Here is a 13,210-nt window from a genome sequence, read left to right as displayed (position 1 = left end):
CTATACTGTATTTCCCTGCACTTGCTCTATAAAAGTAACATTTACTGACCACCACAATGTTTTTTATTCATATCTTTTAGTGTTTCTGAATACTAAAGAGTTGCACTTTTGAACTAATTCATTATTTTTTTCAATCTTTTTATCTCAGTTTGTTCTACATGATGAAATGTCTCAGTGTTCGTCAGAGACTGGTGATTCCATACTTTTTGCTAGGGGTTGTATATATAAACACACAAAAGTATTGGGCAACCACCCTATGTGCATTCTATCGCACTTAATAAGATGAGAGTGATCTGTAATCTTCATCATTTTTACACATTAACTACAAAAAAAATTACAGGGAATAAAATCCATTAAATATCTTTTTAAATATAAATAAAATTTCCAGGAAACCACCTTTTTTTTTTATTTTTTATTTTTTTTTTATTATATATATATATATATATAAGTACTGTATTTTAATTTAATGGTAGCTGGCAGAGTGTCTGCAGTTCACAGTTCTGAGATAAGTGGTACAATCCAGATCTCCGGCCATCTTGTGTGGAATTTGCATGTTCTCCCTGTGCTTGCACGCTTTCTTTTCGGGTACTCTGGGTTCCTCAAACATCCCAAAAAATATGCATGCAAGGCGGCTTGAATAAGCCAAATTGCCCCTTGGTATGAGCATGTGTGTGAATGGTTGTTGTGCCCAGTTCAGATTGTTCCCCTCGTATTGTCAATACTTAGCTGGGATAGGCTACAGCCCCCCCACCCCCTATGGTTCTAGGAGGGTAGGGTAAACAGTTCAGAAAATGAATGAATGAATGATTGTTTAATGATGCAGAAAATATAATAGTAAAAGTAAAACTCTATAGACTATCACTTCGAACCTTGTTTAGCAATACAAATTGTTTAAAAATAATACAAATCTGATTTCATGGATTTTTTTTTTCTCTCATTCAGACTCTGGGATGATGTGTTCCGATTATGCAAATTGTTGTTGTACTATACGATAGCCAACATTTGTAACTACTCGAGAGTGTCAGAATAATAGAAGATAAAACCCTTAGGAATAAAAGTCAAATTTTAGGTCAAGTAAAACCTCAGTTTCAAAACAATAGTTGACATGAAGAAATGTTCATTTATTTTATGTGAGCATTTTCGACCGTCTTCTTGAAAAACTACAGTAAGAAAAGAATTAATGGTTTTGATTTATGGGAGTTACTAAAATTATAAAAAGAAAATGCTCTTTTTTCACAAGATGTCAATGCCACTAAACCTGGATGCAATTTTGAATGATCTTTTTTAAACAATGAAGCGCAAATGCGTGTTGTACTTTAGAATTATTGGGACCCTTTGTGTTCCAATTAGGTTCAACTTGATTCAAATGCAAGCAGCTTGCAAGATTATCACAAATTTTTTGTTGGACTTGACACAAAATTTGAGATATAAGCAAAGCAAAATTCTGCCACCAATGGTTCACATTGGTTACCTTGCAGTGGAAGTTAAGCATCAGTTGGTGGTGCTATTAAGCTTCATTTTTCACCACCAGAAAAAGCAGCAAAAAGGACAAATATTCATTAGAAGATACAATTAAGATTATGTGGTTCCACAAATCTGCACACCGTATTATGACTGGAAGGTAGTCTGTGTTTAAAGTGATTTAAAGTCATATATTAGATGGGCTGCAAAATGCCTAATTTAGCCCAAAGAAAGTTCAGATGTTCTACTTGGCTCATCCAAATTTTGTATTTTTTGTTTTGCTTAATAACAGATCCCTGAACGTTTTGAGCAATTGCTAATATTATTTTTCCCCCACATGGGGTTTCAAAACACCCTTATGTTCTACACTAGGGGGTGTCTGTATTGGTTGCGGCCCAAGCTGCTAGGTTAGGAACTTGCCTGCTGGTGTGTTTATTTTGTGACTTTGTTCAATAAAGGGATTCAAAGTGAATGAGTGGCTGTGTTTTTATCCTTGAAGAGACAAATACACTTTTATTCTGTCGGTCAATCTTAAATTTGTGTGGGGTACTCAGTCACTTGAAGTTGTCAAGATTTCCAAATGGGTGTGGAAATGTACAGTGGGGTAAATAAGTATTTAGTCAACCACCAATTGTGCAAGTTCTCCTACTTGATAAGATTACAGAGGCCTGTAATTGTCAACATGGGTAAACCTCAACCATGAGTGACAGAATGTGGAGAAAAAAAACAGGAAATCACATTGTTTGATTTTTAAAGAATTTTTTTCCAAATTAGAGTGGAAAATAAGTATTTGATCACCTACAAACAATCAAGATTTCTGGCTGTCAAAGAGGTCTAACTTCTTCTAACGAGGTCAACGAGGCTCCACTCATTACCTGTATTAATGGCACCTGTTTTAACTCATTATCGGTATAAAAGACACCTGTACACAAACTCGGTCACACTCCAAACTCCACTATGGCCAAGACCAAAGAGCTGTCGAAGGACACCATAGACAAAATTGTAGACCTGCACCAGGCTGGGAAGACTGAATCTGCAATAGGTAAAACGCTTGGTGTAAAGAAATCAACTGTGGGAGCAATTATTAGAAAATGGAAGACATACAAGACCACTGATAATCTCCCTCGATTTGGGGCTCTATGCAAGATCTCACCCCGTGGCGTCAAAATGATAACAAGAACGGTGAGCAAAAATCTCAGAACCACACGGGGGGACCTAGTGAATGACCTACAGAGAGCTGGGACCACAGTAACAAAGGCTACTATCAGTAACACAATGCACCGCCAGGGACTCCTGCACTGGAAATCCTGCACTGCCAGACGTGAAGCCAGTATACGTCCAGCCCCGTCTGCGGTTCGCTAGAGAGCATTTGGATGATCCAGAAGAGGACTGGGAGAATTTGTCATGGTCAGATGAAACCAAAATTGAACTTTTTGGTAGAAACACAGGTTCTCGTGTTTGGATGAGAAAGAATACTGAATTGCATCCGAAGAACACCATACCCACTGTGAAGCATGGGGGTGGAAACATCCTGCTTTAGGGCTGTTTTTCTGCAAAGGGACCAGGACGACTGATCTGTGTAAAGGAAAGAATGAATTGGGCCATGTATCGAGAGATTTTGAGTGAAAATCTCGTTCCATCAGCAAGGGCATTGAAGATGAAACGTGGCTGGGTCTTTCAGCATGACAATGATCCCAAACATACAGCCAGGGCAACAAAGGAGTGGCCTCTTAAGAAGCATTTCAAGGTCCTGGAGTGGCCTAGCCAGTCTCCAGACCTCAATCCCATAAAAAATCTGTGGAGGGAGTTGAAAGTCCGTGTTGCCCAACGACAGCCCCAAAACATCACTGCTCTAGAGGAGATAATGCATGGAGAAATGGGCCAAAATACCAGCAACAGTGTGAAAAGCTTGTGAAGAGTTACAGAAAACGTTTGGCCTCCGTTGTTGCCAACAAAGGGTGCATAACAAAGTATTGAGATGAACTTTTGGTATTGACCAAATACATATTTTCCACTATGATCTGCAAATAAATTCTTACAAATCAAATAATGTCATTTTCAGTTTTTTTCCTCCACATTCTGTCTCTCATGGTTGAGGTTTACCCATGTTGACAATTATAGGCTTCTCTAATATTTTCAAGTGGGAGAACTGGCACAATTAGTGGTTGACTAAATACTTATTTGCCCCACTGTAAATCTAAAGTATCTCTATCACTGAAGTTGTAGAAAAGGTAAATTCAGTATATAAGTTCTCTATGATGCATGTGGAAATGACAATTCATTTATTTTCCATGCCACTTATCCTCACGGATAAGTACAAAGGAAAAAACAATCTAATTTTTATGATTTGCAATAAGACAAATATGTTGCAATTGTAATTTAGAAAAACATTTAAATTTAATTAATTTAAATCAAATTAAATGATTCAATAAATTGAAATAAGCTGTGTGCCAGTGAATAAAAAAATTTGGGTGTGTTTTAAAAATGGAAAAAGCTGCTAGTCTGGTGTGCTAATGGAGTTGGTTGGATAATTGCATTCCAGCAACAATAAAAGCTCATCCTCACGTAAACCTCTTGGATTTAGCAACGTCCAGGAGCAGCTGGTCAGCCAATCTTTTTGAATGGCAGGGGCATGTATATGTAGAAAATCAGTGAAATTTGTTCAGGCACATAAACACACATTTAAAAAAAAAAAAAAAAAAAAAAAGCTGAATCTTGAAATCTCAATTTGCTATTCTAATTTAAAATGACTGTTTAATTCAAAAGACAATTTTACGATGGTTAGCTTTACAAAGTGGAACTAAGTCTGTACTTGTTTGGGTCACTAGGTCCAAAATTGAGTTGAAGTAATTCAAAACATTAAAAAGATTTAAGTCAATGTAAGACTTTCTCAAGTGGCACAAAAATATTTTAAAGCAATAGTAATTCTGTGGCTTCTCTTAGTCTCTAAGGGAAGTAAATGCAAAGATAAAAGCAATTGCATGATAATTGACCCTTGCGGCCCTACAAAAGACGCAGTGCAAAGTAGGATTCAAATTACAAATCCTTAGACATGAAATGAAAATGAGCATATTTAGGTTTTTGAACATGTTTACACAGCCATGTATAACTAACTGCCAAAAACCAGATTAACAAAGTAACTTTGCAGTAGAGAGTAATGTAAAAACAATAATTTTTTGTGCCTCTAGAGTTAATCACATTATGAATCCAGGTCGAATCTTATTCAATCATTTTGTTACTTGAGTAATAAAAGCTACAATTTCCTTTGTCAACTTTCATTAAAAGGTGAGCCTTAAATGAGCTAACATTGCTGATAAAACGGTTGTGATTACAAATGAGAGCTGCCTGTTTGTTGACTTTTTTTGTTTTTTTTAAATCATTCATTCCGCACATGACGACCTTTGACAGCGGACTTGTTTGCGGTGCACGCTGGCTCGTCACACAGCAACACAACACACTTGGAACAGGATAAAATTTACGACAAGGTAACGATTTTCGGTTGAATTTCTTTTTTTTGGAATCGACTACACGAATGTCAGTTGTCTTGTTTGCGTTCTGTGCTCTTTTACCAAGTTTATATTTACAATTCTACATGACTGCAAACATTAATAACCATATCATTAAAAGGCCTCTCTAACGCAACAAACATTGAATCTTATTCGACAGTTCTAAAAATGAGGTCTGCTGAAGAAAATGGGTTCCAAAAATCTGTTGTAATTTTTGGCTTGTTTTGAGAGTTTTAAGCATCTGATTTCGGAAAGCCCACTTTTAGATCAGACACTGTTTGAGCCTGATAACATCAGTGACAGTAAACATTTCACCTTACAGTGGTATAAAAAAGTATCTGAACCTTTTGGAATTTCTCACATTTCTGCATAAAATCACCACCAAATGTGATCTGATCTTTGTTAAAATCACACAGATGAAAAAACTCCTAAACATTTATCAGTTTTCATATTTTAATGAGGATAGCATGCAAACATTGACAGAAGGGGGGAAATGAGTTAGTGAACCCTCTGCCTAAGGATACTTAAAGAGCAATTGAAACCAATTTTTACCAAACAATTTCAGTCAGGCATGTGCCCAATCACTGATAAGTGGTATAAAGCTGCCCTGCCCACCATAAAACACACACCTGGTAAGAATTGTATTGATGAGAAGCATTGTCTATGGCGCAACATGGCTCAGTCAAAAGAGCCATCTGAAGACCTGCGATCAAGGATTGTTGATTTGCATAAAGTCGGGAAAGGATACAAAACCATCTCTAAAAGTCTGGATCACAGTCAGAGAAGTTATCCAGGTATGGAGAGAGTTTGGCACTGTTGCTTCGCTCCCAAGGAGTGGCCGTCCACCAAAGATGACGCCAAGAGTTGAGTGAAGAATACTCAGAGAGGTAAAAAAATAATCCTACAGTGTCTGCTAAAGACTTGGAGAAATCACTGCCACAGTCCAATATCTCTGTGCACACATCAACTATATGTAAAACTATGGCCAGTAATGTTTTTTTTAATGGGAGGACTACACAGAGGAAGCCACTGCTGTCTTTAAAAAAAAAAAAAAAAAAAAAAGCTTGTTTAATGTTCGCAAAAAGGCACTTGGACACTCCGCAGAAGTTTTGGCAAAATATTTTGTGGACTGATGAAACCAAAGTTGAATTGTTTGGGAGTAATCCACAACGTCGAAAATGTCAAAATATTAAATGTTAAATGGTTCACTTACTTATTTATTCCCCTTCTGTCATTGCATACTACCCTCATTAAGATATGAAAACCTATAAATGTTTGGGTGGTTTCAGTTCAAGCAGACAGCTTTTTCATCTGTGTGATTTTGACAAAGATCAGATCACATTTGATGGTGATTTTATGCAGAAATGGGAGAAATTCCAAAAGGTTCAGATACTTCTTCATACCGCTGTATGACTACACGTGTTAGTTTTATGCAGCAAATTGTGGCTATTCATATTGTGACTGAAGAAGGGACGTTTGGATTGATGACAATAAATGCCAAATTAATTTTCACAGGCAAAAAATATGAGTAAGCTTGTTAGCAAAAAAACTGATCATGAGTTGAAATATGGGTGTTTTGAGTTACGAGCATAATCCCCCAACGAAATGCAACACGTATGCCACGGCACCATTGTACAGTGTATATTTACTAATTCACTTCTTGCCATTTCAGAGCCCTCAACCACAGTTACTGAAAAATTGGACATCCACAATGACGTCGGACTGCAGTCCGCTCAGCACGCATGTGCTCAACACCAGCGATGGAATTCCCGCCGCCCGCGTGGCTCTCAGCCTTCATCGACTCGACTCAAGACTGAAACTGTGGAACTTGCTTAACGTCGGGTACGACGCGCACCCAACACTGGGCATAAGTGGCAAGGCACTCTCTGCTGGTCCACAAAAGTATCACTCAAATTGTCAAACTGGGGCTTTTTTTTTTCAATCCAGTTGTCATATCATATTGCACTTGTAAGTCAAATAAAGTTTTGTTTATAAAACTTGCGAGCAACACGTCAAATTATGAGTTCTATTGAAAATATGCAGGTTATAAGCAGCAAAGACTAAATGTTGAATGCACTGGATAAACAGTATGACACTGTCGTAGTGTTGTGTATTTTTCAGGTGATACTTAAAAAGCTAGAGAAGCACTGGTGTCCAGTATGATTATTATTGTGGAGAGCCTTTGCAAAGCAAAGCTCACCACACGACACAGGCTGTTTCAATTTCGCCTCTTAACTTTTATGGTTGCAGCAAAATATGGGTTTGTTGACAAAAAAGCCCCATCCATTTCAATGTTAAAAACATTGAAAATTTTAAAAAGTATCTTGTCCTACATTTCCCCCCCCCCAAATTCAATTAGCACAATTTACACATAAAAAGCAGGAATTCAAGGCACATAATAGTTGTATACAATTCTTGCAAAAAATGTGCAATTCCACCAAAATTGGGCGAAAGCATCTCCATTTACTTTCATTGGCCATATTCAGTACCAATTGGGGAAAAAAAGATCTGATGTCGACAGGAAACGACTCAAAATCAATGGGAAGTAAGTACCCAAAAACTGACAAGGAAGTAACCCCCAAATTAACTCATTACCTGCCATTGACAACGATAGACATCAAATTTGTTTAACCTGTAGGAAAGCTGGCTGTGAATGCTCATCTTTTAGTGCCATTGACAATGCTCGACGTCCACTCCATTTGGACAGGGAGGGGTGAATCCAGATGAATGTTCATTTGCCCCTCCTAGTCCAAATGGATTGGACGTCTAGCGCAGTCAAAGACAACCAATTAGTTTACATGGAATTGACCTGGAAATACTCCCAAAACTAATAGGAAGTGACTGAAAATCTACAGGATGTAACTAGGGTTCCCAACTCCCTGAAAAAAAAATTAGGGACACCTCATTGGTAGACTCAGCCGGCCCAATAACCGCCATTCTTTAATTATTTTTATATGTCAAAAGTGATTTTTTTTCTTAAAATAATTTTACTCCAAACTAATTTACTGATTCAATTAGGTACATATTTGAGTTGTATAAGCACATGGAAACAAATTATCAGCAATATATTTTTTAATGCAAAATAGACTACAGTTAAATCTGTCCGACTAAATTTAAAATTGTATAATTTGAGCCTGTGTGTGTGTGTATGTGTGTGTGCGTGTGTGTAGGTGTTTTTTTGGCTGTTTTTTTTTTTTTTTTTTTTTGATAAGTGGAACTCTCAGGTAAAGCTTTTTTTTGGTCTTTTTTCTTTTTTTTAACAATTTAGGTGCGTTCAAAGTACCCTCAGCAATATTCTTTTAACAAATGATCGCATCAAACATAATGAATTTGACAGAACACAAAAATATACCGTAAGACAATTAGTGAAAATGGAGTACAAGGAGAAGAACAAGAAAACAAATGATCATCATTTTGAACAAGCTTCTTACTCTTGCTTCACTGAAACCTCCCAGCTTCTACACTCTTATGTTGTCTTCCGTTAGGGACATTACCTCAACCCATGAGTGGGATTTCGTATTGCCATTGTTCCGTCAGCTTATTGATCAAAAAGCAGGATAGGCGGGGGAATGTGTTTCCCTGCATATTCTTGTAAAGCACCATACCAGTATCCGTTCGTTCTACAAATAAGATCCAATTTTCGAGTTTGACGATAATAAGGGACAAAGCGCGTCCCTTGAAAGACGATTCCGTTTTTCAAGGGACAGTTGGCAACCCTAGATGTAACCCATGGGAGAGCAAACATATATTTGGTTCATGTATATGTGGCAATATTGTCAAATATAAATACAAATTCTCACATATGGGAATATATTGGTCAATGTATTGCATGATATTTTCCGATATATTGCAATATATTTTGTATCATAAGGGGAGCAAAACAATTTCTCCATAAATTGTATCTTCAGTTCTTTTTTTAAATTTTGTATTCTAATTATTGTTATTGACATTTTAAGGACGACGGACGAAGATGGTCGCTGCGCGGGACTCATCAGCCGGGAAGCATTTATCCCGGGGATGTACAAGTTACGCTTTGAATGCGGCTCGTACTGGACCAGCCTGGAACGCAATTCCTTGTATCCATACGCTGAGGTGAAGTTCTCGACACCCTCTCCAGCAATATTTTATTTAATCATGTTAGGAAATACATTTTAAACTATTTTTTATCATAGAAAAAAAAAATCTTATTTTCACATATATATATATATATATATATATATATATCTTCAGGGTGTGTCCCCTGCCTACTGCCTGTAGTTAGCTGGGATAGGCTCCAGCACCTCCGCGACCCTCGTGAGGAAAAGCGGCATGGAAAATGAATGAATATATATACAGTATATATTTTTTTTACAACAGTTTATACCTAAAACAGTCTGTATAAACCTGACAGGTTGTACAATCATTGTTGGGGGGGGACATCCTTCATTGGCTCTGTTTTATACTTTTAATGAGATTTCTAAGAAAAAGGTTGCGCCCAAATTCTAATTTAAATTTAACGTCTTTAAAATGATTGAAGGAAAAGTGTGCAGCCACGGACAACATTACCATAATTTCTCATTTCATCAATCTTGTACTCATCATTGGTGGTGGACTGAAACCTAATTATAAAAAAAAAAAGTTCTGAAAATATCTGGATCTTTTTGACGATGCAATTTAAAGAGGAAAACAATAGGTCATTTTCTTAGAATAAAGTTTTCGGGAATAAATTCAAATGTGGTCAAAATGTTCTGGAGAGAAAAACTAAATGAAATAAGTTGTGATATAGTGGGGAAAAACAACAGCTAGGCTTATAGGAATAAATTTGAAATTTGTGGTGAAAAAAAAAATCTGAACAAAAAACACTATGCCAAAGAAATGAAAACTCAGAAGGAAACAAGAAAATGTTGCAGTGTTACGTGGGAAAAAAATGTCAGACTTTTGTGAATAATTTCAAAATATTGGAAGCAAAAACATTACAGAAATAATTTTATTTAATGGAAACGAAAAACTTAAAACTCTTAAACAATAGTTATAATACGTGAAAAGCTCTAACTAAATAGATCTTTATTTTTTTGGGGTGGAAAATCATTGTTCTGTTTGCGTTCTCCACTAAGAATTGTGTCCCTTTGGTTTTACCACTAGAGGGCGCTCGCGTGCAACACTTTGAGAATCAGTTAAGTGAGTTTAAAAAAAAAGTTGAAAATCTAAACAAAACGTGATACGCACTACAAATTTTTTAAAAAAAATGATAGAATCTTAATTTTACAAGTGAAAATGTTTAAATAAACAGTGTTGATCATTATAAAATAATCAGTCTTCAGTTGAGTGACCCTCACTCATTTTATTTTCATTGGAAGTCTTCACTAACCATGAAACATCCTCTTGTTTCGTCTTTGAACAATTCAGCACTTTTTCCTTGCATTGCCTATGTTTCAGATTGCTGGTGTTCAGCTTTTGAATTTGTGTCCGATTTCATTGATTTTACTTCAATAAAACAAACATTCCTCTCGTGTTTGTGCCACAGGTGGTGTTTACCGTCACGGATTCAATGCAGAAAGTTCACCTGCCGTTGCACATGAGCTGCTTTTCCTACAGCACGTACATGGGAAGCTGAGGACCCTAAGCACTAACATGCACACACTTGTGTCGTATTTACTTGCAGATGAAGAAGACATAACTTTTTTTGTGGTCAGTGACATAGATGCAAAGTCATGAATTTCAAATGAATGGACTTTGCAACACTGGGCTCATGCGCTTCTCAAGTGAGTCTGGTGGGAGGCGTAAGGAGGTTGCGATCACTGAATTGAGATCAGACCACAGTGTTCCTTGAACTGTGTTGTGAAATTTGAAGTTGGGCACAAGGGCCAGATTTTAGTTTTTGAAACAGTCAGTTTTTAAGAAGTAGGTCAAATACTTGGTTAACAATAAAAAGGAACTATTCATTTTGTGTCAGGGTGTTATCAATCATTTATTACAAAATGACCATGATTATAAAAAAAATAGATATACTGTAAATAGATATAAAGTGGGAAATTGCAAGTACAACTGTTTATTTGATTAAATAAATCCCACCACCTGTTATTAGTGGATCAAAGTATTGTTCAACCTATTCTCCTGTACTGTTCTGTCACCAACTGGACTAAACTTGCATGCATTACAAACACAGCAGCTAAAATCATTGGCCTACCCACACTCAACCTATCTGAATTAAACAACATAGGTCCATCATTCGACTGGCAAACAGAATAGTCCTGGATACCCCTCACACTACACTTCACAAACAGATTATCCCGCTTTCCTTAGGGCATGGGTCGGCAACCCAAAATGTTGAAAGAGCCATATTGGACAAACAAAAACAAATATGTCTGGAACTGCAAAAAAATCAAACCCTGACATAAGCCATATAATGAAGGTGACACATGCTGTATGTATGTATTAGCTACAGTATATTAGCCTACTATCAAAATGACTAAGTTGGCTAAAAATACATAATGAGCCTTCATGATTTAATGTTTATTTTCCATCCATCGCACAACGTTGCTACTCTGTTGTATGATGCCACTTCAAGTTTACTCTAATTGCTATGAAATTAAAGAAATGCAATAAAGAAATCCGATTTTTGATGTCATTTTTATTTTGAGGTTTCGAAAAACAACAAAACGGAATGCACATAACATGCCCCTTACCTGGGTATGTCTTTGATTTTCTGTATTATCTCTTTTTTTTTTTTTTTTTTTTTTTTTAAGTCTGCAAATAGGTGTTATGATATGTTGATGAATGTCTCCCTCATGTACTCACCATCTGTGAACGGTTTTTCATGCTTTATCTCCCCGGATGCAACAAAACTTACAGCAGTAGTGGAGTTTGGCGATGCAATCAACTTCTTAAATCTATTTTTGCGCTCCTCTACGTTCTTATGTAAGTAATGTAATCGCACTTCTTCTCTTTCTGACAACTTCTCACCACTGAGTAAACATTCAGGCAATCCTTCCGCATTGGCAATGACTGCTAATGATTCGGTCAAAGAAATGTTGGTTCCTCTGTTCTCCACAGTTATTTTTCTCTTTTCGGCCGCTCTTTTTCTTCACGGCCGCCGGTTTGTTTACAATAGCCACCTACCTGGCGGCATCCCACCCTGCTGATAGAAACGTGTGTCGCAGGCTTTAACGCAAATCTTTGTTGACAGAAATGTTGAAATTTAATATTCATCCAACACATTTTTACAGCATTGGAAAACTTTAAGAATGTGTCATTTTTGTCCTACGCCTACGGGAACGATATATTAAAAAAAAAAAAAAAAAATAGCCAGTTGCCAACCCTCGTCTTAGGGCGAAGGCACAGAACTATAAGATTCAGGACAACCCGTCTTGGGAAAAGCCTGATCCTTGCAGCTAGAGCCGCTCTTTAAAAGCAGTGCCGCTGACCAATCCCACCCTAGCGGCCACTATACTGAACATGTCACCGTCATGCTATTCTATGATTTTTTGTTGTTGTTGCCTTTCTTGTATTGTACAGGCAGTGAAAATGCATTTCCCCACAGCGACCAATAAATCAAATCAAAAGGGTTGTCATGACCTCCTTGGCTACATTGCTTTTGACGTTTAACCCCTAATGCTCCAATATATTTGTATATTCGGTTGCTTCATGGTCTCCGTTTTATCCAGAAAGTACTTTTTATTATTGGCTAAAGGACTCAATATTACATTTGGTACGGATATTTTAGGGATGAATACACATCGATTCTCGGAGCCGGATTTGTATTTTTTTGGTATCAGAGCTGATTAGTTATTTGCAGGATTATAGTCAGGAGTTAGCCAGTAGAGGGCAGCCTTCTGTAGGTTATGAATTTGCCGGTAGAAGGCAACCTTCTATGGAATCACAGGAGAGCCAAAATTTTAAAATAAAGGAATAAATAAATATATAAGGAGAAATAAATGAATGAATGAAATAAATGAAAATATAAAAGTATATTTTGTCATTGTTAAAATGGAGGTTCAACAGTTGCTGTCATATTTTTGGGGTCAAAGCACCATTCTGCCCCTGAATTTTATACCGGAACGGTGTTCCGGCCCACTTTCACCCCTGTCGAAAGCTGATTACTCTTAGTTTACCTGAGGGAAAGTAACGTCTCGGAGCAACAATAGGTAAAAATCTTTACCACGTCCATTTTTTGATTCACCATTTATTTGAAAAAAATCTTTCACAACTGCAAAGAGGAGCAGCTGACTGGCTGGATGGGTCGATCGCCACAGCCAACTACACTG

The 13,210-nt window shown here is 36.9% G+C and overlaps 1 protein-coding gene across 1 annotated transcript in view; it reads left to right on the top strand.

Moving 5' to 3' along the window:
• Positions 1–11,287, top strand: part of tdrd12 (tudor domain containing 12) — a 63,961-nt gene extending 52,674 nt beyond the window's left edge. Inside the window, exons 36-39 of the mRNA XM_057837615.1 lie at positions 4,870–4,946; positions 6,640–6,809; positions 8,924–9,059; positions 10,471–11,287. Of these exons, the coding sequence (XP_057693598.1) occupies positions 4,870–4,946; positions 6,640–6,809; positions 8,924–9,059; positions 10,471–10,560 (473 nt within the window). The 3' untranslated portion in view covers positions 10,561–11,287. The remainder of the gene's footprint in view (positions 1–4,869; positions 4,947–6,639; positions 6,810–8,923; positions 9,060–10,470) is intronic.
• The last annotated feature ends 1,923 nt before the right edge of the window (positions 11,288–13,210 follow it).

The sequence above is a fragment of the Corythoichthys intestinalis genome, chromosome 5 (assembly GCF_030265065.1).
Source record: "Corythoichthys intestinalis isolate RoL2023-P3 chromosome 5, ASM3026506v1, whole genome shotgun sequence".
Taxonomy (NCBI): domain Eukaryota; kingdom Metazoa; phylum Chordata; class Actinopteri; order Syngnathiformes; family Syngnathidae; genus Corythoichthys; species Corythoichthys intestinalis.
Note: the sequence above shows the minus strand (reverse complement) of the source record. Positions and strands in the feature narration are given on the sequence as shown.